Source organism: Chinchilla lanigera, unplaced genomic scaffold, assembly GCF_000276665.1.
Source record: "Chinchilla lanigera isolate Chin_1 unplaced genomic scaffold, ChiLan1.0 scaffold00022, whole genome shotgun sequence".
Classification (NCBI taxonomy): Eukaryota; Metazoa; Chordata; class Mammalia; order Rodentia; family Chinchillidae; genus Chinchilla; species Chinchilla lanigera.
Genome location: NW_004955423.1, coordinates 26534769 through 26559606, shown reverse-complemented (window position 1 = coordinate 26559606; position 24838 = coordinate 26534769). Strand labels below are relative to the sequence as shown.

Genomic DNA, 24838 nt, shown 5'->3' with positions numbered 1-24838 from the left:
CCTTCTCCACTGTTGGTGGGAGTGTAGTATAGACTGGTGCAACCACTGTGGAAATCCATGTGGAGATTCCTCAAAAAACTAGGATTGAAGGTTCCACTTGACCCAGCTATTCCCCTTCTTGGTATCTTCCTGAAAGAATTAAAAGCATCATACTACAGGGATACAATGGCATAGTTTGTAGTAGCCAAATCTTGGAAACAGCCCAAATGTCCATCAGCTGGGGAATGGATAAAGATATGTTGTTTTTTTTTTTAATACAATGAAGTACTACTCTGCCATAAAGAAGGATAAATTTGAGACATTTCTAGGTAAATGGATGTACCTTGAGATCAGATACATACGTGTAAATACTGTACTTTCTCGGGTGTGAGAAACTGAAAATGTTAATAAGAACCAAAGTATGTAATAGAGGGGCTGGGGGTTTAGCTCAGTGGCAGAGCACCTGCCTAGCAAGCGCGAGGTCATGAGTTGGATTCCTGGTACTGGCAAAAAAAAACAAAAAACAAAAAACACAATACCCCCTCACCCCCCAAAAAAATGTTTTGGGGCTGGGGATTTAGCTCAGCAGCACAGCACCTGCCCGGCAAGTGCAAGGTTGTAAGTTCGAGTCCCGGTACCGAAAAAAAAAAACACACACAAAAAAAAAAAAGAGGAAAAAATGGAAACAAAGGTTTTGTAAAATGGTGAGGGGAGAAGTGGTTGAAAGAAGGGTAGGGAAATGGGGAAAAAAGAATCAAGTTATATCATGTGCAGGTATAAATTCTCTATGACAAAGTGATCACCATGTATATCTAAAATATACCAATAAAGTCTGATAGAGAAAGATTGTGTTTAAATAGATTTAAAAGTGCAGTCATGAAGTTACCAGACGTGGTCTTCTGCTAAGTGAAAAGCACGACCTTTTAAAATACACTAAAAAGGACTTAGCAGGACTGGTTTTATCTGGGGATACAACACAAAAGCTTCTCTTTATATAGTAAAATTCAATTCCTTACCTTGGTGAGCAAGTCCTGAATTTTTCTTTTCCAACAGTTTTTGTTTTGTTACTTTTGTCACTGAAAGAAAAAAAAAAATCCCATGTCAGGAATTAATATGGAATATGAATAATTTCTCAGAATAACTGCGTAAGAAAAAAGAATTCAAAGTATGCATATCTGTAGGTATCACGTATAAAGTACAATGGTTTCTTTTTTTTGGTCTTTTTTAATACAGGGTCTCACTATGCTGTTCAGGCTGGCCCTGAACTCACTTTGTAGTCCAGGCTGGCCTCAAACTCACAGCAATCCTCCTGCCTCAGCCTCCCAAGTGCTGGGATTACAGGCATGCACCACTCTACCTGGCTATACAATGGTTTTTTAACTACTGTATTTTAAAAATGAGCTCTGTAGCCAGATGTGGTAGTATGTACCTGTCATCCCAGTGCTCTGGGAGACTGAAGCAGGAGGATGACAAGTTCAAGCCCAGCCAGGCAACTTAGGGCTGGGGATGCAGCTCGATGTGAAGGCCCTGGGTTTAGTTCTACATAAAAACCCACTAGTGGTTTCTAAGACAGTCTTTTTCTCTACACTTGAAAGGTGTCCCTGAAGTGACATATCCTGGCAAAAGACACACAGCTTCTTCCTAAAGAGGACAGCGGTATTTCCGGCACACATCCATGGTGGTGTACACACAAAGAAGTCTCTCATATTTACACTGGAGAAAAGTTAAGAGGCTTATCTTTAAAGTTACTACCCTTGAAAATTCAAAAGGTTTTCTTACGTAGTTCTTTGGCTTTCTTTACTTCTCTTTTTAAGAAACGTGATGTACAAGGTGTGCCAATGAGGTTTTCAAACTCCTTGTTGCCCTGTAAAGCCTAAAAGGAAGCAATCTGAAATGAGTTAACTGTGTCTCTACAAGAGTGTGATGACTGATGAGAGAACATGCATTACACGCTGGTTCCTCCATTTGAAAAATTTAGGGCTGGAGATATATCTCAGTGGCATATGCGCCTGCCTGGCAGGTGCAAGGTCCTGAGTTCGATTTCTGGTACCAAAAGATAAAAAACACATGAAAGTGGGTTATTTCATTTAAAGCCAGCTGTGGTGGTGCACGCCTGTAATCCCAGCACTCGGGAGGCTCAGGCAGGAGGAGCACTGTGAGTTCAAGACAGGTCTGCGCTACACAGTGAGTTCGAGGCCAGCCTGAACTGCACAATGAGGCCCTGTCTCAAAAAGTTTAAAAGAAAAAAGGAAGAAAGAAAAATTTAAACTTGATGTTAGGAAATTAACTGTTTCTGGTATGTCAAATATTGTAAGCCTTAGAATTCCTGAACATAAACAACTTACTGACTGAAAAGATTAAACATAATCTACAAATTTACTTTCAAATGTGAAAAAGCCAGCTGTTGCAGTACTAAAATACGGCTAAGAGGCAGTCATCTGAGCAGAGCGACCAGAGCAGTCCACAAGCACAGCCCTGCACAGCCCCAGCGGCTGGTGGTCAGGATGGGCTTGGCCCCTGCCGTCCCGCAGGCAGGGCAGCATGGTGTGAAAAATTACGCAGACATACAGAAATAAACAAAATCAAAAGCCAACCTGTAGGCTCTTCAGGCTCTGCATTATCTCTGTGATTTCTTCTGTGCACTTCTCAGCTTTAGAGAAGACCACCATGAATCTAGGAAGGAAGGAGCGCCAGAATAAGGGTTCGCACACGGCAAGCCCCCTCAGGGCTTTCATGCTGCTGAAAGAGACCGACTCCCTCTCAGCCTTTCTTCACGTCTTCCAAAGCGGTAAACGATGTCAAGGCTCCCCGGCTCCTCCGCTCCTCCGCTCCACGCCTGTCTCCCGGTCCTCCCTGGGCGGGGCGCGCCGGGCTTATCCTCTCTCCGGGACACCGCTTGGGAGGCTGGGACACCCTGTCCCCTTATTTGTCTTGGTCCGAGCCTGTGAAGTGTGGCACTCAATGACTTTTTAAAAATAACTGAGTTTTATGGATTATATATTTCTTATAATAAGATTTACAATCTTTTATATTTGAAAATGAAAGAAAAATAAGACCTATAATCCCACCTTGTGAACATATCTCTACTTAGTATTCTGGAGAATTTCTCCTGGGCTTTAAAAAATTTTAAGTTTACCACGCTTTCTTTACTCAGTATAAGAACATCACACATTTGGGGGCCGTGCAGTCCACACAGCTATAGTTCTGGAGGCTGCACAACAGCCTGTCTGGTAAACACAACAAGACGACTGAGCCATCCCTTCCTTGTAGCAATTTTACTTCCTTCTCCAATTTTAAGACCTCATCAATGTATACGATAACACAATGTAATTGAAAGCTATACAGGAAATTTAAAGTTTTTAGTAGCTACATGGGGGAGTAAAAAGAAAGAGGTGAACTTAATTTTAATAATGTATCCAAAACACTATTCTGTCAACGCAGACTTGCTTGAAAAGGTGGCATGGTGACGTTCAGCATTCTCTCATTTTCCTCAAAAAAGGAAATCCTTATCACTTTGAAGAACAACTGAAATTAGATTCTTCAGCCAAATACAATCCATGGGAGACCCTGGATATATCCATTACTTAAACTTTTAGCTCCTTCTATGTGAATTTCTTTGGTCTCACACAAGTGATGTGCAACTTGTCTTTTAAAACTATCATTCTGCTCTATTATGTGTGATAAAGAAAATACAGTGAATATTCATATTACAAATTTTATTACAGTAAAAGACACTGCCATTCATCCTCCTCAAGTTATTCCCCTTTGTGTGCACACTTATGCCATCATTCCTGACCCTTATGAAGCAGGTGTGGAAGTCTTAGGACCACACACGCACATGCAGCCACACATAAGCATGTGCACACACATGCATATTCAGTCAATGTTGGAAGGACATTATATGATTCTACTGAGCCCCAGTGCTTCTTAACTCTCCTTTTACTTTTTTTTTTTTTTTTAAGACAGGGTTTTGCTCTATAGTCCAGGTTGGCCTTGAGTTCACTATGTAGTCCAGACCAGCCTCAAACTCACAGCAATCCTCCTGTCTCAGCCTCCCAAGTGCTGGGATTAAAAGCGTGTACCACCATGCCAGATTACTTGTTAATTATTTGTTCTTTCACAAATTATTGAGAAAAGTAATACTCTAACCAACCTCTCCTTCCTCCATATTAAACTTAAAACTTACATTTGTACCTTCTCTATTAATACAATACTTACTCTCTAAGGACACAAACTCTTAATTGATTCTATTCCTAAAAATTGTTATCCTAAGTTGACCTCTAAGAAATTGTATTTTTTATAACATCTTAAGACCTGAGAATTACATGTGGATAACAGGGATGAAATCAAGTTCTTATTCTCACAATACTATGCCTCAGACAGAAAAAAGTAAATAAGTCAGCTGACTATTTTGGGTGATGATACTTGGATTATTATCACAACAAAATATATTCAAACACTGTTAAGTGCTTTCTAAGTTCAAGGCACTGTACTTGTTACTTGTACAAGCTATGCTTTAATTTTCAAAACAAGTCTGGAATAATTATCTCATATACATATAAAAGCACAAAAATTATTTGATTATCTAGAGTTATATAACTAGTTGGATGAACCCAGGTGTGTCTGACCTATGTTGTGAAACTGTTACAAATTATCTACGAAAGTGCAAATAATTCACTTACTACAGGCATCAGAATTTCTTGGTGAAAGAATTAAAAATGGGGGCTGGGGATTTAGCTCAGTGGCACAGCACCTGCCTGGCAAGCGCAAGGTCGTTAGTTCGATTCCTGGTACCAGAAAAAAAAAACCAAAAAAAAGAAAAGATAGTGCTAAAAGCACAAATTCCTGGGCTATATCCAAGCTCTGCTCACTGAGAACATCTCTAGATGGGAGCTAGAAATAATGATTTCCAGGTGGTTCTCAAGTACAGCAACAGTGATTAAGCACATTTTCTCTGAAGATTGGTCAAATTTTTAAAATCTGTGGTCAGTACAAAAACTGAACACTTTGTGAAAAAAATTTCTCTCGTGTTTAGGCCTGTTTATTATATTACACATTTTAGCAGGTGTTCGAACTTCATTCCTTTTTAATAGTGAGTGATATTCCACTGATGAGTATGTTACATTTTGTATAACCATTCATTTGCCGATAAATATTTGCACCAGCATGAACATTGTGAAATGCAAAGGTATTGTGAAATGCTGAAACCTATGTGGTGTGCAAACACTTGTTTGAGTCACAAGGTTCTATTTTTTTGTGCATGTACAAATGAATGAGACTGGTTAGTCAGTAATTCTATGTTTAAACTTTCTAGGAACCACCAGTCTGTTTCCATAGGAACTACAATGTACAAGCATTCCAGTGTCTCCACACCCTTGCCACATGTATTTTTCGTGTTCTGTTTAAATAGCCTAGTTCATTGTGGCTTTGATCTGCATTCCTTTAATGACTAATGATGTTCAGTATCTTTTTATGTACTTTATGTGGCTACTCTTACCCCCAAACCATACTGTTTTGATTACTGTAACTTGGTAGTGAGTTTTGAAATGTGGTAGTCAGCATGAGTCCTCTGACTTTCTTCTTCTCTTTCAAGGCTGTTTTGATTGGAGTCTCTTGCAGCTTTGTGGAAATTTGAGGGTGGGCTTTTCCATTTCTGTAAAAAAATGCTACTGAATCATTCTGTAAAAACTGACAGGGATCACACTGACTCTGGAGATTGTTTTGGGTAGTGGTATTAACACCGTAACAACATTAACTCTTCCTGCCCATGGATACAGGATGTCGGTCTTTCCATTTACTTGCATGTTCTTTAATTTCTTTCAGCAATGCTTTGTAGTCTTCTGAGTTTCTCACCGAGTATTTTATTTTCACCCAGATGCTTCTGTAAATGAAATTGCTCCCTCAATTCCCTTCTCAACTAGTCACTATAGGTGCACAGAAACACCACCCATTTTTCTGTGTTCTTCTTGTACTCTACAATACTGCTGAAATTATTAGCTCTGTCATCTGCAAAAAAAGATCATTTTAATTCATTCTAACTAAATTTCCCTCTCTTTTTTATTGGACATCAGCTCAAATTTCCAGTATAACACTGAATACCAGTGTTGAAAGTTGGTGTCCTTGTCTTGTTCTTGATTCCTGGGGGTAAGCTTTTAGTCTTGCATATCAAAAAATTTTAACAGTTGAAAATAAGTCTATTTTAAATACTGATTTTCCTCCTAGTCTTCACTCACCTATAGAATATAAACGTACCTTTATCCTAAGTTTTGATAAAAACTCTCAATTAGCTGGGCAGACTGGCACACACCTGTAATCCTAGCACTCAGGAGGCTGAGGCAGGAGGACTGTCAGGAGTTTCAGGCCAGCCTGGACTACATAGTGAATTAAAGACCAGCTTGGACTACACATGAGACTCTTGTCTCTAAAAACGTAAAAAACAAAAAACAAAACCTCAACTAAGTTACTCCTAGAGACCTTTATTTAAGCAGAAACTGAATTAAGTAAATACTCTTTTTACATGATTAAATATACAGTAAAGCTGGCTACGGCACTGCATGCCTGGAATCCCGCTATTTGGGAGGCTGTCCCAGGGGATGGCAAGTTGGAGGACAGTCTGGGCCACTTATTTGGAGACCCATGGGTGGGGGTGGGGGTCTGGGGATGTAGACTGGTGGTAGACTGCTTGTGGGTTAAGTTCCCAGTATCAACAAAAAGGTTACTCTTTTACCTACAAGTGAATAAACAATGATTAAAAATAAGTTCTGTACAACAGGAAGGATCCTTGTGATATTGGACATGTTCTGTGGTTTGACTGTGATGGTGGATACAAGAACTTACACATGTGATAAAACTGTATAGAACTCAAAACACGCGTGCGCACACACATGCGCAGAGTTAAGCGTGAAATGGTATCCTGTGTCAGCGCCAATTTCCTGGTTGTGATCTCTTACTACCGTTCCGTAGACGTCAGGAAGCTGAGAAAAGGGTATACGTGGTCCGTTTTACTTCCCACAATGGCACATGTATCTACAGTGATCTGAGAGTAAAATGCTGCAAATAACCCTTCTGGGAGTCACGCTACCACTGCATCTTCAAAGCAGAGCCAGCTAGAGCAGCATGCTGCCAGGGCAGGAGAGCCGACGGCAGAGAGTTACACATAGCCCCTGCAGAACGTAAGGGATACGGACGCTAACATGAAATACTGATGTGTAGGTGTTTGTTTGTAAATGGGCATTACTGACGTGCTACCAACTGCTTGCTTTCTGAAAAAAAAATCTAGAACATGGAACTGTATTTTCCTTTAGGGAGAATTCTCACATTTAAAATTCTCCAAGTTAAAAAAAAATAATGAAAAAGGAAAATCAAGTTCTCCCAGCAGACCGATAGGGAGTGATTTCGTAAGTTAAAAAAGCAGTGTACAAAAGGGCATATGTTACATGCTATCCTCTATGTAAGAAAAAAATGAAACTGCTTAATTTTGTAAAAATAAACATGTGAAAGGTAAACGAGAAATGACTGAATTTAGTTATCCACAAGGTAAGCAGAAGGAACAGCAGAAGGGATACCATTTCCTGTTTTTTATTTTTTGAGGGATGTATAGTTTTGACTTTTAGAATTATATTAGTAAAAAAAATTAAATCACCAAGCATGAGAGAAAATAAATACATACAGAAACCAGAGAACCTATCCCAAATAATAATTCTTAGTGTAGCAAGCAAGCAATTTTTGAACAAAGTAATTTGACTTTATGCCTTCAATTAAAGGACAAAAAAAGACTGCAGATAAATGGTGATTACTGAGGAGGTTTGCTTTCGGCAGTGCAGCAAATGTAGGGATTCTGAAACTATTTTTTGTATGCTGTACAAAGTACAAACAGACTCCTGTTCTTGGGAGACGGAGATTTGTTTGACAAGATGGAAATATGGAAAGGGAGAAGGCGAGGAAAACCCTGCAGCACTACGAACCCACGAGTGTAAGAAGGGTTAATAAACAAACGTGGGAGCGATGGTGTGAGCAGATCGCGGCTGCGCAACCAGCGTGGCGGTGCCTGACTCGGCAAGAACTGTGAAGGTGAGCTGCTGGGAGAGACCCGGTCTCAGTATCCCCCGGAAGTGTGTGTTCATTACAGAGGGAAACAACCCGTGCTGCCGTAAACGCCACCTCAGGCAAGCTGCTGAGGTGCCGATCTAGCGCAGAGGGTCTCCTGACGTCCGACACTGCGGACACACACTTGAACAAACATCGACGCCACATGCGGAATGATGTGCAGAACACAGCCGGGACTAAGTACCAATAACCCGTCACGGGGCAGCGAGGCCGAGAGACTATTCCACGTGAAAGGAAAGCAGGGGCGACGGCGCACGGTGCGACCTGTACGGAAGCCTGGACCTGCTGAGAGAGCGTTAAGTGACAGCAGCTGTGTCTGGGTTCCATCTCCTGAGTCACTTATCTGCACCACCACTCAAGGAGAATACTTCTTTCCTTAGAAAATACAAACTGAAGTTTTAATGATAAAAGGCACTGGCTGTGACTTCTCAAATATTTGGAAAAACTGTGAGTATACTGTGTGTTTGCACATGTACGACAGACAGCCAAGGAAAGTACAGGTGGCAAGCTGTAACAATGTGTGACTCTGGGGACTCATGAGTCTTCTGTGATATTCTTGCAGATTTTCTGTAAATTTGAGATTATTTAGAAATCTGACGTTTAAAAAATGTCTCCGGGGTGTTGTGAGCTTGTGTCTGCAGACAGCCCGCCATCGGGAGACCCCGCCTCCAGCGGTTTGGCCCCTGCCCTTTATGCACTCTACTTCATGAAAGTGCACTTTTAAGAGCCTCAAGACTGGGGCTTAAATAAACAAAAGCACTTACCTATAAAAATAGTTGAACAGTGTTTCTATTTAATTTGTATTTCTATTGCATTTAACATTTTTATCAAAATAAGAACTTTTAAAACAATAAAGAGATTCAGCTTTTTAATGAATCTTACAACAGGAATTTTAAAAGAATTAAGAAAGTTAAAGCCTGGTGTCCTGGCACATGGCTTCTTCCCGGCACTCAGGAGGCTGAGGCAGAAGGATCACCTAGAACTTGAGGCCAGCCTGGGCTACTTAGTGAGTTCAAGGCCGGCTTACCGTAGTGAGACCTTGTCTCAAAACCCAAACAGAAAGTTAAAAAAACAAAGTCATACATCCATTAGTCACTGATTATTTTCACAGGAAGTCATTTTGAAGGTTTTAAAAGAAATACAAAAGAAGGAAATTTTCACTTGGACTGTAAACAACTTATTGCAAACGAAATGCATTACGCAGTGTGGTCATTTCCTTCTCTGACTCTGCTGCTGGCCAGAGAAGTTCAGCTTTGGCTTCCTCCTTTTCTGCTACACATGTTCACAATTTTGTAAAAAGAGACTAGATTAATCATTTGTTAGAAATTTACTCAGCATTTTTTTTGTTTCTCTTACTGGAATTTTTAATTTTAGCTTTGTTGCTAGGCAACATACAAAGAAATACTGTGAATGAGTATTAGCTTTCCAAAAAAAAAATTTTAAACAAATTTATTTTGAAACTTGTCTGCGTCATGTTTACTTTCATCATAAACATTTACTGAGTTCTCTTGTCAGAAAATGGTAAGCTATTCTGATCATCCAAGAATGTACTTTAAAAGCCTCTTTCTTCCTAAATTCTAGTTATCCTGTAGTTTTGTGGTAGCATCGAGCTATGCAACAAACCCTTAGGTCACACCATCTGTCCAGGTCTCTTTCTAGACTTAATAACTCAGGAAACAAAACCAAGCTTTTATCTGTGCTGCTCCAGCACGTGGCACGGTATCCGGCATCAGCGTGAAGTCCGCCTTTGGGGACTGGGTGTATACATCATCTTGTTTTCTCATACTTCGGGCATCATGGCCTGGGGATCATCACCCACTGAGACCTGTTCTCCCTGCACAGTGTCAGAGACCCAAGAAGAAAGCCAGCACCGGCAGCAGGCTGATTAAGGAGCAGTGCGGATGTGTTCTGGTGGTGTCAGGGAACACGACCCGGAACTACCAGTGCTCACACTCGTGTCCCACGGGACACACGTGACTTTGGGAAGGGGAGATAGGTTAGGAAAATCCACATCCAGAGGAAGCGGGTGTTCTCCTCAGGACCCTGCGGGGACTTAAGCAGCTCAGGGACCATCAGCACAGTCTGGAGATGGTTCAGTTCTGGCAAGAGCCAGGGACGGCGTCCAATGTCAGAGCGCAGGGTACTGCCGGACAGCCTGCAGCGCGTGGGGCGCCTCGGCTCCTGGGAGCTACATGCCAGCAACTTTCGGCACCGAATTTCTTTCGGCTGTGAAAGACTGAGTGTAGACCGCGCGTCTGTCTCCTCTGGCTACGGCTGCTTTCCCTCGCGCTGCGAACCAGCTTGCTCTCCACGGTGAAGAGCACAGCCCACACACCTTCGTCTTCCTCTTCCACCTCCACAGCCCGAGGGCACTCACGCCCTGTGTGCTGTGGGTGGGCAGGGTCAGGGGCCCACCACCCACTCATCAACCGCCCATGAGGTAGGGTCACGGAAGACGTCGGCAGCTCTGTACCCAAAAACCGCAGGACCAGAATGGGGTGAGAGAGAAACTTTTTAAAAAGTTTCTTTTTATGAAAAGAAGTTTTACAGTAGTCCAGTTTATCAGGTTCTTCTTTTATGGTTGGTACTTTGCCTATTACGAGTACGTTTTCCTCTAACATTTTTACTCTTTCTACCTTTCCTGTGCAGGCCTACCATCCATCCCGAATTGATTTCGGAGTGCAGAGTGAGGTCAGGGTCCAGATGCAATTTTCCCTGTACTATTAGTCCAGTGACAGTGCTATCTTTTATGGAAGACATCAGTTACTCAGGCAGGAGTAGCTCTATTGTGGAAAAGGGGCATATACAGCTAACCCAACTGAATAAACATATCCTTTCTAACACTGTGCTGCCCTAACTCTGAGGCCCTTATTACTGAACGTTCTGTGCGTGCGCATGGTGCTGGAGATGGAACTCAGGGCCTCACACTAGGCGACCGTGCTGCCCCTGGCTCCGACCCAGCCCTGCTGAACACTGTTAAAGGGCATCTTTTGGCCTGAACAGACTGAGAGGAGGGCACCACAGCAATCACTGACAGCAGACGCTGTGTGAGCCAAGCTCCTGATTACATGGACCGCTGTTAAGGACTGGTTTCTCCCAGCACTGACTGGCTGGTACTGGTTCACCCTTTGTGCCTTACTGTGTCACGGGGGCTTCTAGACAAGACATCCTGCTGCCAGTGTCTCCCAGGCATGGGGCCCATGCACACCCCAGCAGCAGACACACAAAAGAAGTTAGATTATGCTAAAACAATACAAAATGTTATGATCATTTCAAACTAATCCAAGCCAGGTATGGTGGTGCACACCTATAATCCCAGTGCCAGGAGGCAGAGGCAGGAGGACTGTGCAAGTCTGAGACGAGCTAGGCTACAAAGTGAGCTCAAGGCTAGCCTGAACTGCATAATGAGACTCTGTTCCCAAAAAGACCAAAAAAACCCCAAACAAACAACCACCAAAAAAACACCCACCTCAAAACAACAGCAGCAACAAAAACCCCCCAAAACTAATCCAGTTAAATGTAAGTCCAGTTTAATTTTGGATTTTTAAAACTTTAAACCTGTAGAGTAGTTTTGCAAAATACTAAAAGAAATATTAAAAAATGGGAAAAAATCCATTACTATACTAAAAATGGCTCTTTGACAAGGACTGAGTAATTTCATAAAAAATGGAAAAAAAGGAAATGCCTAACTTTTATTATACCTCCACTTACACTTAAAAATACCTCCACTTACACTTAATCTTAGCACCAAGCCACAGGTTGATATACATAAATAGCCAAGATCTTTAGGAACAAATCTTGAGAGAAATTAATAAATAAATATAGACAAACTGTACATGATCCACAAGCAAGGTAGCAAATCACCCTAGGAACTACTGTATTTTAGAAAAACCTGAGCACTGCCCAAATTGATGGGCTCAGAAAAAAGCAAAAGAAAAAAACTATGAAAACTAAGAGTTTGAGAGCTCACTCAGGAGGGAAGCAGATTTGGTTTGCTTACACAGTACTGCTTTAGCCTAAAAGCATTTCCTCTTTCACCCCTAGACTTACTTCTGAGTTTGTTAGATTTTATATATTGTGTTAGAAACCAACTGTTCAGTGAGCATCTGTTTTCGTTTTTTTTTTTGTTTTTGTTTTTCCCTGGTACCAGGAATCGAACTCACGACCTTGCACTTGCCAGGGAGGTGCTGTGCTGCTGAGCTAAATCCCCAGCCCCAGCGGGCATATGTTTTCAAAAACAAGATTCTCTGTGATTCATAACTACTACTTGCTGTTGGCATTCACTAGATATACTTTGGCACAATTTGAATTTTTCACTATGAGATATACTGCCTATTTTTTAAAAAAATAAGTTAAATGAAAAAGATAGAAGACATAATACTATTACTTCTCAAATTCTTTAATGAAACTGAAAGGGAAACAATACTCCCAAATTCATTACTGGAAGCAAGCATTACCCTGATACCAAAACCACAGAAGAACCCAACTAAGAAAGAGAATTACAGTCCAGTCTCCCTAATGAACACAGACGCAAAAATCCTCAATAAGATACTGGCAAACAGAATGCAGCAAATCATCAAGATGATTATACACCATGACCAAGTAGGATTCATCCCAGGGATGCAGGGATGGTTCAACATATGTAAATCAATAAATGTAATACACTGTATTAACAGAGCCAAGGACAAAAATCATATGATCATCTCAATAGATGCAGAAAAGCATTTGACAAAGTCCAGCACCCATTCGTGATAAAAACCCTACACAAAATCAGAATAGATGGTCTTTATCTCCCATTCAAGTACTAACCCGGCTGACCCTGCTTAGCTTCCGAGATCAGACAAGATCAGGCGCATTCAGGTGGTATCTACCTGATAAAAGCCATCTATCACAAACCAACAGCCAACGTCATACTAAATGGACAAAAACTGAAAGCTTGCTTTCTAAAATCAGGAACAAGACAAGGATGTCCATTATCTTCACGCTTATTCAACACAGTCCTGGAAACTTTAGCCAGAGCAATTAGACAAAGAATAAAAGAAATAATGATAGGAAAAGAAGTTGTTAACTTATCATTACTTGCTGATGACATTATACTCTACATGGAAGACTCCAAAAACTCCACTAAGAAACTGCTAGATTTAATAAGCAAACTCTGTAGCATAGCTGGATACAAAGTCAACACTCAAAATCAATAGCCTTCCTGTACATGAACAACAAAGTTACTGAGAAATTAGGGAAATAACACCTTTCACAATAGCACCCCCAAAAATGAATACCTAGAAATCAATCTAATGAAGGATGTAAAAGACTCTACATTGAAAACTACAGTGCTCTGAAAAAGGAGACTGAAATGGATATCAGAAAATGGAAAGAGGCTGGGGATTTAGCTCAGTGGCACAGCGCCTGCCTGGCAAGCGCAAGGTCATGAGTTCGATTCCCGGTACCGGAGAAAAACCAAAAAAAAAAAAAGAAAATGGAAAGATATTCCTTGCTCTCCAGTAAGAAGAACCAATGTAGTGAAAATGGCAGTACTTCCTAAACTGTTATACAGATTTAATGCAATTCTGATCAAAATTCCTACAGCATATCTCGCAGAATTAGAGAAAATAATCCTAAAATTCATTTGGAACCAAAAGAGACCTAGAGTGTGGAGAAGGACATTCCTTAGTTACTGTTTTGTGTATTGCCTGAGGCCTGACCAAGCCATGATTGTTGGGTTCTGGAGGAAGTCTAGCATAAGCACTGTAAGCCCCAGGATCAATACTAGAGGCTTTGCTGAGATGTACCGGAAGGAAGATAACATGATGGCTAACCAGTCAAGTCGCATTCCTGATAATTGAGTTGTATTGTCCTTGCTAAAACAGTTGATATCTTCCATTCCTCTGCTGCCTCCTGGGTTGATTCTGAATAAAAGGTTAGTGAGGATGGTAATCAGGGCTCAGTCCTAGAGGCTGCTAGCACCTGATCACAAGATTTTGGCTCTCTTGGTTTGATTTTTTTTCTTACTTTTCTTTTTTTTGTTTTTTTTTCCAGTACTGGGAATCGAACTCACGACCTTGCGCTTGCCAGGCAGGCACTGTGCCGCTGAGCTAAATCCCCAGCCCCTTTTTCTTACTTTTCTTATACATCTGTGGGTACCTAGTTCAAGGGACCTGTTCACTCTGGACAGGGATGGATGAGAAGTCCGACACTAGAGTAGCAAAGGCAATTCTGCGCAACAAAGGCAAGGCTGGGGGCATCACAATCCCTGACTTGAAATTATACTATAAAGCTACTGTGATTTAAAAAAAATAAAAAAATAAAAAGACCAGCATGGTACTGGCACAAAAGCAGAGCCAAGGATCAGTAGAACAGATTAGAAGATGCATAAACAACTTTAGATACACTCAGCCACATGATCTTTCACAAAAGTGCTAAATACATTCACTGAAGAAAGATAGCCTCTTTAATAAATGGTGCTGGAAGAACTGGCTCTGCACATGCTGAAGATTAAAACTGGACCCGTATCTTTCAACATGCATTAAACTAAATTCAAAATGGATCAAAGCTCTAAATATTAAAGCAGAAACATTAAATTTCCTGGAAGACAGAATAGATAAAATGCTTGAAGACACTGGTATTGGCCAAGAATTTATGAATAAAACCCTTATCACACAGGAGCTATCACAGAGAACCAACAACTCATCTTATTATCTCATCTTATTAGAAAGCTTTTGCACAGCAAGAGAAACCACCAACAGCGTGAAGAGCCAACCTACAATGTGGGAAAATGTTTGCCAGCTCTTTATCAGACAAAGGATTACTATCAAGAACATATAAAGAATTAAAAAAAAAAAGACCTCCCAAATTTAAAGACCCAATCCAAAAATGGGCATCTCGGGCCCTGGATACAGCTCAGTGGCACAGCACTTGCCTGGCAAGCGTGAGGTCCTGGGTTCAACTGCTGGTACCAAAAAAAAAAAAAACAAAAGGGGGGGACAAATGAGAGGAATACATACTTCTCAGATGAAGAAATACAAACAGCAAATACATGTACAAAAAAATGTCCAACATCACTGGTCATTCAAGAGATGAAAATTAAAGCAAAAGCAAGATTCATCTCATGCTGGAAAGAATGGATAGTATCAAGAAATCAACCAATAACAAATGCTGGAGGGGCTGTGGGAAAAAAGGAACCTTCTCCACGGTTGGTGGGAATGTAGACTGGTGCAACCACTGTGGAAATCAGTGTGGAGATTCCTCAAAGAACTAGGACTGGAGGTCCCATTTGACCCAGCTATTCCCCTGCTGGGTATCCTCCTAAAAGAATTAAAAACACTGTAGCATAGCAATACATGTGCGCCTGTGTTTATAGAAGCATAATTTGTAATAGCTAGATCTTGGAAACAACACAAACGCCATTCCAACTACGGAACGGATAAAAAAAGATGTGATCTTTTTATACAGCGGAGTACTACTCAGCCATAAAGATGAATAAACAGGAGACTTTTATAGGTAAACGAATATAACTTGAGACTATTCTCATAAGTGAAATAAACCTGACACACATGTGTAAACATCATACTATCTCCCTACTGTGAGAAGCTGAAAGAATAAATAAGATCCAAAATGTACAATAGATATTGTAAAATGGGAAGAAACTTCAAAAGGAAAGAGAAACTGGGATGGGGTAATGGAGAAAAGAAAGGAAAAGAAAAAAGAAAAAAAATATATATATATACACACACACACATACATACAAGATAGACAGCTGTACTACTAATTCCTCTTAGTTCACTGAAAAGAAAGGTTTGTGCTAATATTGTTTGGTCAATTAAATGCTGATATCTTGTACTCTGAGTAATTAATTTAAAGATAACAATAGGCAATGTATTAATCATTGTTACCCTCCTATTATCTTGTTTTGAAATTGTTTTTTCTTCTCTTTAAAATAAAAATAAATAAATAAACAAACAAACAAACAAAAAGACTGCTTTCCCTTTAATACATAGTTGAAGCCAGTTTATTGAGAAAGCGGGAGCTTTGCCTAGAGGAGGGAGAGAGCACTGACACGAGGAGCAGATCTTGGGGTAGGGAAGACGGTGTGAAAATCCCCACAGCTGGGGAAGAGAGCTCCTAGAGCAGACAGGAGTCAGGCTGGATGTGGGGGTGCAGACAGTGAGGTCTCTCGGAGAAAGCCTCCCTTCTCCAGGACAGAACTTTACAGGGCTTTCAGCCTTCCCGTCTTCTACTCCAGAGCACCGCTGACGAGCATCCCAGTTCACTACTGTAGGAAGACTTTCAACCTGACCGAGGCTAGAACTACAAATGTTACCACGACGTACGCAGAAAGTGCACCTGGGTGCCACGCGGACAGTGCAGACAGTGGTGGTACGCAGTCCACTTCTACGGTGGGGAGGTGTCTTAGCGCACAATGCCAAATTTGAGCTCAGCAGGGGAGCCTCAAGTTGCCACTATGAGCTTGGCACACAGAGATGCTGAGCTAGGTCAGTTGGACACAGAATGCCTGGGAAATGTCACCCAGCACTGCTGAACCCGCCTTTAGGATGACAGGACCCACAGGGGCAGCTCAGCACTGACATCCTGTCCAGAGGCCCTGCATGCCAGGACGGGGAGAAGGGCTGCTGGGTATCAGACCTCAGCTCCTGGCTGCACCCCCATTTATACTGTTCCCAGTCATGTCTTACTCCGCCATCTGTGGAAACCTGAAAGGCTGGCTTCCTTTGCTCACGTTGTCAAATTAAGGCACCACACGTCACCATTACCCAAGCACCGCAAAACACACCGCAAGTGAGGTACTTTGCTTCTTTAAGAAAGAAGACTAGCTCAGGTATTAATTTCTACAGGTAAATGATCTCTTTCCCTCCATCCCTCTTGTGTTTCGGGTGGTACTGGGGACTGAACCTAGGTAGTGCCAGGCTACATCCCTGGTCCTTTTTATTTTTGAGACAGGATACCACTAAGCTGCCAAGGATGGCCTTGAACTTTCCATCCTCCCACACAGCTGGGAGTAGAGGTGGGAGCCACCAGGCCTAGCTAAACGATTTTTATTAAATGATCACATTCACAAACCCAGACTTTTTCTTGCAAAGCAGGTGTGTACAGTCCAAAACACAAACTTACTCATCATCGTCTTTTGGTGGACTTCCCTTTCTTTCTGCCAAACTGAGGTGATCCAATTTTTTGCTCTTTCCTATATGTATGTAATAAAGAAAAGAACATGAGGTTAAGAAAGAATTTGTCAAAGTTAAGTAAATGTAGACTGTCAAATTCACACAGAAAATAAAGGGCGAAAGATCTCCGATTTTGGATTTACAGTCCTGGGCTTGTCATTTTCCACACGTGCTGAAATCAGGTCCCCTGTGCAACTGAGGTTTTCGTTGTGACCCCTCTCACTGCAGGAGCCTGGCTTGCTCTGGGATTCCTTTGTGTGTTAGGCTACATGGTAACTGATGCTCAGGGCCCAGCACACTGCAGGAAACCTGAAGCCTCAGTCACCCCTGGGGTCACAGCAAGCAGCCCTGCAGCCCTGGGTAAGGTGCTGAGTGGGGCTGTGTATGTACACCACACCGTCTTTTCCCAGTTATTACCTGCTGGTCCACAGTGCGCAGACTCCCCACTCTGGCTACTGTGAGTAACCTGCAGTAACAGAGGAGCGCAGACATTTCTCCGACCTTGACTGCATAACCTGGGCGTGTGAATACACACCCAGTGAAGGGATTGCTGGATCATATGGTAGCTCTACATTTAACTTTAAATGCTATACAGTCAATCCTTGGGAATATCTTTATACAGGTTGAGCATCCCTAATCTGAAAATCTGAAATCCAAAATGCTCCAAAATCTGAAACTTTGAGTGCAGACTTTTCAGCTTTTAAGGATGTTCAGCTGGTAAAATCTATGCAAATATTCCAAAATTCAAAAAACTCTGAAATCTGTCTGGTCCTGAGCATTTCAGATAAGGGGTCCTCAATCTGTAAAATATGAAACTTGTTAGAAGTATTTTTATTTTGCACAGAGTAAAAGGAATAGTTAAAATGCTATGCAGTTACCAAGGGCCATGACTTATCTAAATGCTCACAAGTGTCACACGTTAACAGAAGCGCAATGGAAGATGTGGAAGTAAACTGAGTCATGATCCCTGAGGTCTTGGGGCCTAACGGTGAGCCTGATGCTAACAGCAGGGTGCTTGCGGCCACACAATCAGCTGCTTTACAAACGGGCACTTCCGTGCTTGTTCCGGTGTACTCTGTAGAACTGCACACACTAACTTCAAACATGTCTCATGTACAATATGCAGGTATTTGAGGACACGTATCGGCAAGTGCAAGATTCCCAGTGTCAGATATATTCTAGCTTTTGACAAATGTTTACTGACAAAACAAGCAACAGAATGAATAATCCACACTCTCTACTGCTAATGAAAAAGTCAATAGGAACGAACTTTTTAAAATGTAAGTGGTAACACCCTTTGTCCTCATGCTATGTATTTTTACATCATATAGCTCCTCTGTTCAACCGTTGCTGCTGGGTCACTATCAACTCAATGTTACTATTTTACTAGACCTCCTTACTGTAATGGGACCATGAAAACCTCTAGCCCACACTTTCCAACAGAAATATAATATGAGCTATTTATGTAATTTTAAATCTTCTACTAAATTTTAAAAAACAGGTCAAATAAACTTTAATATTTTATTTAACCCAATATAAGAATTTAATTTAACATCAATATAAAATTCATAATTTATGTGTTTTCAACATTAAGCCCTTGAAATCTGATGCCTACTTTATACTTATATTTCAATTCAGACCGGTTACTTTCCAAATGCTCAGTAAGTCACACACGTAAAAGAAATCAATAGTCACACGTACTGGACGTTGTAAGTCCAGGTCAGTGACAGCGAACCTTTCAGAGTTTTCAATGATAACAGAGCCACTGTGGCACGAGTGCTGCAGGTGTGCCACCACTGCTCTACGTAACGCCGCAGGAAGATCCAATTCTTCCAGATGAAAGAAAACAGATAATCAGAGGACCATTTTTTTCAACTGTAATATATTAACATGCTAAGAATTCCTGTCCAGAATAGTCTTTCTAATGCTAGTTTACATTTTTCCTCCAGTTGTTGCTCTATGACTCTCTCCTGCTCTTCTTACCAGGAGAAAAGCTTATTTAAAGTGTATGTGCAGCCAGCATGGTGGCGCATGCTTGTAATCCCCGCACTCTGGGAGCACAAGGCAGGAGGATCAGAAGTTTGAGCCCAGCACAGGCAACTCAGTGATGCAGCAAGACTGTCTCAAAATACGAAAGGGCTGGCAGCGTAGCTCAGTGGAAAGGCCACGTTCAACCCTCAGTATCACAAAAACCGCGTATTTTCTACTCACTGGTACTTACAATTCCACTAAGCCAACTAAATCAGGAATTAACAATAACTTCCCTCATCATTACTTTGCACTTAGATCCTTCCTAAAAAGATACCCTATCAGAACTAGATTATCACCTCTAAACATTCTTTAATGGCAACAGATAAAAACTTATGATTTAGAAATTTTGCTAAAGTACTTAGTTTTTCCTCTTTAATTAGTTTTTCATTATTTCACATTCATGAATATGGTTAAAAGTTTATTTAGTAAATCATGTAAGGAGAAAACAGTATTAATATGATTTTAGAGAATTTTGGAAGAAATAATTTATTAAAATCTGTCTCTAAAAAGAAAAAACAAGCTGAAAGTATATGTTTTGTAGAAAACTAGAAGTGAAAACCCAAGTTATTCATTTAACTTTTATTTCAGAAAATCTTTGCCTGTATTTTATACTATGCTGTTTACATTCAGTAATGATCAAAAACTTAAATATTAAAATTACTTTGCTCTTTTAACTTGTAATTCACCTTCACATTTCAGCACCAGCAGTCAGTAATGTTAGGTAAGCAATAGTGCGGGATGTCTCCTACTAAAACTCTCATCAGGTATGTAAGGCCTTTCTAAACATACTATTGTAAAACCATTGGTCATACATATATCTCACTTTGTAACACGAGGGTCAATAACATTAACCTCATTGAAAGACATGTTTTTAAATGCTTTTCAATTGCTAAAGGGGAGTTTTAATATCTCTTGGAAAAACGTGCAGGTCAGTTATCAGAGACTGCTGAGTAGTCAGTAAAAATTTTCTAGACTTTTCTTAAGTCTAAATAATAACGGTATTAATAAAAATAATCAAAATATATATGGAACATCTGCTATCTGAAAGGTGACTGTTCTGAGTGCTTTTGGTGTATTAATTTAATTCTCACAAGAAGGTAGGCATTACCATCTCCCCCCTTTTAGCAGTAAGCAAAAACAAAATTAAAAATTAACTGAAACATATCCCATCATCTGTCTAAAAACAGAAAGGCCTGTAAACATATTAACTTCAATCTATTCCCTTCCTACCTTCCATGCTAGTGTGGGCTATGATTTGACTTTAACCCTCAGGTTGTTTGATTTTTGTTCATAGTCGGCAAAATGTGTGATTAGGTTTTCAGTATCAGCTCCGTAGCCGGATTCACTAACTCATTTCTCGCCACTCTCTACCTTCCAGCCCTCGAGTGGGCTCCATCCCCTTCGTGAAGAGGCACATCCTTCAGGAACCCTTGCAGTGCGGGCCTGTGAACAGGACCCTCACCACACTTGGAGACCGCTAATCATCCTCACTTCTTGAATAAAAATCTGGCTGCATGTCCGCTCCGTCTTCCATTTCTGGTGGAGTCTACTACTACTGATGAGAACACACCCTAGACCTGTCACTTTCTCATATGTGATGTCTTTTCTCTGGTGCCTTTAACACATTCACTTTGATGCTCTGCAGTTTTACTCTGAGGTTACTAGGTGTGAATGTTTCAATTTATCGTGCCCCGACTAAGCAAGCTACTTTACTTGGGAAATTTCCATCCTTCCTTAACTAGAACACCTGACATCCCGTGGAGCGCCTGCGGCAGGTGCTGCAGCTTCTGCCTCTGCTCAGCGTCTCTCCGTCTGTCAGTCTCCCTCTCCTCAGGCTGTCGCGCTGCTACAACCCCGGCAGTCTCTGCACCCCTGCAGCCCTGTGAGTGACTGCCAGTGTTCAGCTACGCAGATGTGCTCACCCTCTTCTCATCCATCAGCAACACGTCTCAGGTGTTCTTGGTAGTAAAGGGGAAAGAAACCACTACCCTCCTTCCTCTTCTCCAAAATGCACAAGTTTGGGAAAACTTGCAAAGGGAAATAAACCATACGGTAACACACGTACACTAACACCTAGCTCTTAAATGTTTAAATGAACTGGAGCACATCCTCTGTTTTTGGCCCATGTAGATTCCACAGAGGAGGAAGATACAAAACCGGATTTTTCTTTCGTGATCACAAACGGACCCTGTTCTCACGCTCCAGGTTCAGCTGCGCACAGAAAGCACAGGCCACTGTCAGGAGGAAGAGCATTCCGAGGGGAAAGCCCTGCGGCGCACTGAGCCGGCAGGGCAGGGAGGGGCTCAGCAGGGCTGAGGCCAGCGCACGTGAAAGTGCATGCGGGATAGGGAGTCAGGAACAGAAAATGAGGCGGACGTGGCAGTCAGGGGAATGTGTGGCTTTAAAAGTCACAGTAAGTGTTCTGGATTTCAGCCTAAGTATAAAGGGAGGTGGGTCACAAATAATGTGTCCTTGAGAACATTATTTAAAGTTTACATTATGTTTTGAACAGTATTTTAAAGGGGAAATTGTTAGTGGAGGTTGTGACCTCATTTGGAACTTACATGACCTCATAATTCGTATTTATTTGGAACTCAAGTTACCACGTAAGAGTAAGCCTTTTTTATTTTTTAATTTATTTTGGAACTGGGAATAAAACTCAGGACCTCGCACTTTCTAAGCAGGCACTGTGCTCCCCAGCCCCAAGCCTTTTTTATTTTTAAAACATGTAGAAGATGACATATGAGGATGACCAGTGCAATGCTTACAAATGCTAGAATTTAATTCAGGATCCTGGATAACACTGTCCTGTTTTGAGTCCCCTAGACATGGATATACATGCGATAGAGGACATAAAACATGTATGTGCAGTCTAATGAACAAGCATGGTGAATCAGCTCCGTCTAACCAGCATGGAGGTCGAGAGAGAACACTGCCAGCATCTCAGAAACCCCTGGTATCTGACTTTTCAAAAAAGAGCTTACTTAGTACTATAATCTGTGATAATTACCCACTTAAATGTCAACTGAAATCATATGACCAATCTTTTTATGGGCAAAAAGAATGTTCCCTTAAGTCCATATTTAATTTTAATATGGAAATTAAGTACATATCAACTTAAAAATCTATTCACATTTTGGTTTAAAGATATGCAATCTCTAAGCCATTAATTTTTAATTAAAAATACATCAGATATATAGAACTAAGGAGCTTGAGGAAAATATATATTTTCATAAATTTTTGTGAAGGCAAACCTAACAGTAATAGCTTTAAGATAAAAATATTTGATAAAGTAAAATCAAAGATATTCAAAAGTTTAAGATTTCATTCTGTGTCATTTTAACAACTTAGGTAAAATAAAAAGACTTGTTTCTGTATTTGTTCTAGTATATACTTAGCACTCAATGAATATTAATAAGATGAATTAGGCTAATCACAGCTTATCTAAAATACCTTTTATTAAATTTGAGCCTATTTAAGGTTTTCTGTTATAGAAACTGACATGTCACTGACTGATGACCTTTGTCAGTATAAAAAAACTAAATCTATGAAATTGAGGTCTATAGTTTTAAATTAATATTTTAGCAATAAGCTACTAGACAGCAACAAATAGATATGGTCAAAATTAGTATTTTAAAATAAGAACTTCACATTAAAATTGTTTTTCTCTGGAAAATTCTATAAACTTTTTGCAAATGCATTTGCAATAGATGAAAAAAGGGAATGAAATACAATGAATAAAGCCAAAGTACAAAAATATACACTCGGTGTGGATAAAACTACGTGGACAACGTGGATAAAATAACATTTCAGGCATTCTCTACATTGTAGTGCAGCAGTGCTTGAGTTATGTGCCCTTTAATTTATGCACATGATGGATAGCGGGGCAGGGGTGGATCTGTGACCAGTATAATTGATAGTAGCTGAAGGCAGTCAGGCCATAATTCCTGTTTAATGGATGAGATAGTAACGGAACAAAGTCTGCAGTAGCATGTTAAAATAAGTGCTAGAAAGTTTACCTTTCTGTACAAAGTAATGCCTACATTCTAGCCTTGTCTATGTTAAATTCTTTAAGAAAAGAGAAAAATCAGCTTCAGCAAGATCCATATATTACTAAATCAAAATACCGATTTAACCAATCACTAAAAAAAAATCTTACTGTAAGTGGAAAAGAATGTTCAACTAACCATTTGATGGTCTATTTCTATGCTCCGGTTTTTCAGAGCTTGTGGGAGAAGAAAACGGGCTCATCTGACAAGTTCCAGTTGTTGGAGAGTAAGCTGTGATACTTCTCCTCTTTCTGATTTTTGAAGGACCAGATGACTGGAAATAAATAATAATTTGAAACAGAAATATGTTTAGTTTTATGTCTTTGAAAATACCTTTAAAAACCCAGCAAAATTCAAACCAATACCATTACCTTTCCTTTTCAGATTTTAAATATACGCAATCATCACTTTCAAAATGAACACCGTTCTTTCACATTAGGTGTACATTTCAGGTCTCTACAATAACTAAGGTGTCTCAACTTGATATTTATGACATTTTAACACAAACAGGTTGCTACCTTCTGAGGCAATCTACCCCAAGGTTTACAGATGACTGGCCCTCAAAACCAGATCCTTACCTTTAATTTCAGCTCAACTTGAAATACAACTACGGGGCCTAGCCAGGAAAAGTGCTCAGGTGCTTATCACCAAGGCCTACAAGGAAACCCTGGGATGGCTCGGTGCTGTCCTAACCCTTTACTGCAGTTCTATGCTGGAACCAAGAGAACATGCAAACACTGGCACCTGCCATGAAAGCCCTTGAGCTTATGCCCTAAGCCACACAAATCTTCTCTGCTGCTTCCTCCGCTGGGCTGTGTATATGTATGGAAAGAAATATGTTTTTTTTCTCCAAAACAAAAAATTGTAATTTAAAATTTTAGCTATAAAAATTTTTTGACACTATAAATTCTGTAAGTAATACCACCATTATTGAAAAAGGGTGATAGTCACTGTGGTGCGGACCTCTTACTGTGGATAACACATTTTGGTAACATTTTACATTTCTGTTTACCCATCAGAATTTGCTTCTGAAGTAGTATGATTTCTTCATCTTGGTACTCCTAGAGAACTAGAAAGTGCTTAAGGAACGAATGTTTCAAAAGAAATAGTTCAGTAAACTCAGCCACACCGCTGTACACAAAATGTACTCATTTGCTCACGCTCAGCATTCACTGGCTCCTCGGCTTCAGTTATGAGGCCGTGCACAACATCTGAATGTCAGACCACTCTGTGGTCTCAGCTTGTCAAGCGTCTTCCTTATCTTCCCCAAGACCTACTCTTTCCTCAGCTTAGGCCTCCAGTCATGATCCACTTTCTCTGAACATTCATGATCACATTATTAATTGTCTGCTCTCTGAAATTCTCCTAAACTTGCTTTCCATAATGATTACTGATCACTCAAGAACTGCTGACAAATGGATATAAGGAAATACGACACATCACTCCAGCCTGCAGAAATGAGGTTCTCTGTGAGGGTGTATGTTACAGAAACTGAGA

At 40.6% G+C, this 24838-nt stretch overlaps 1 protein-coding gene across 5 annotated transcripts in view; it reads right to left on the bottom strand.

The window, feature by feature from the left end:
* Positions 1-24838, bottom strand: part of Itgb3bp (integrin beta 3 binding protein (beta3-endonexin)) — a 57818-nt gene that overhangs the window by 9190 nt on the left and 23790 nt on the right. For 3 of the 5 annotated variants that reach the window (XM_013514391.1, XM_005385326.2, XM_013514393.1), the window contains 5 exons: positions 23480-23615; positions 17212-17281; positions 2574-2652; positions 1759-1852; positions 996-1055 (listed from right to left, as the gene is read on the bottom strand). In XM_013514391.1, coding sequence (XP_013369845.1) covers positions 996-1055; positions 1759-1852; positions 2574-2652; positions 17212-17281; positions 23480-23615 — 439 coding nt within the window. The other 2 variants (XM_013514392.1, XM_013514394.1) reach the window with 2 other exon arrangements.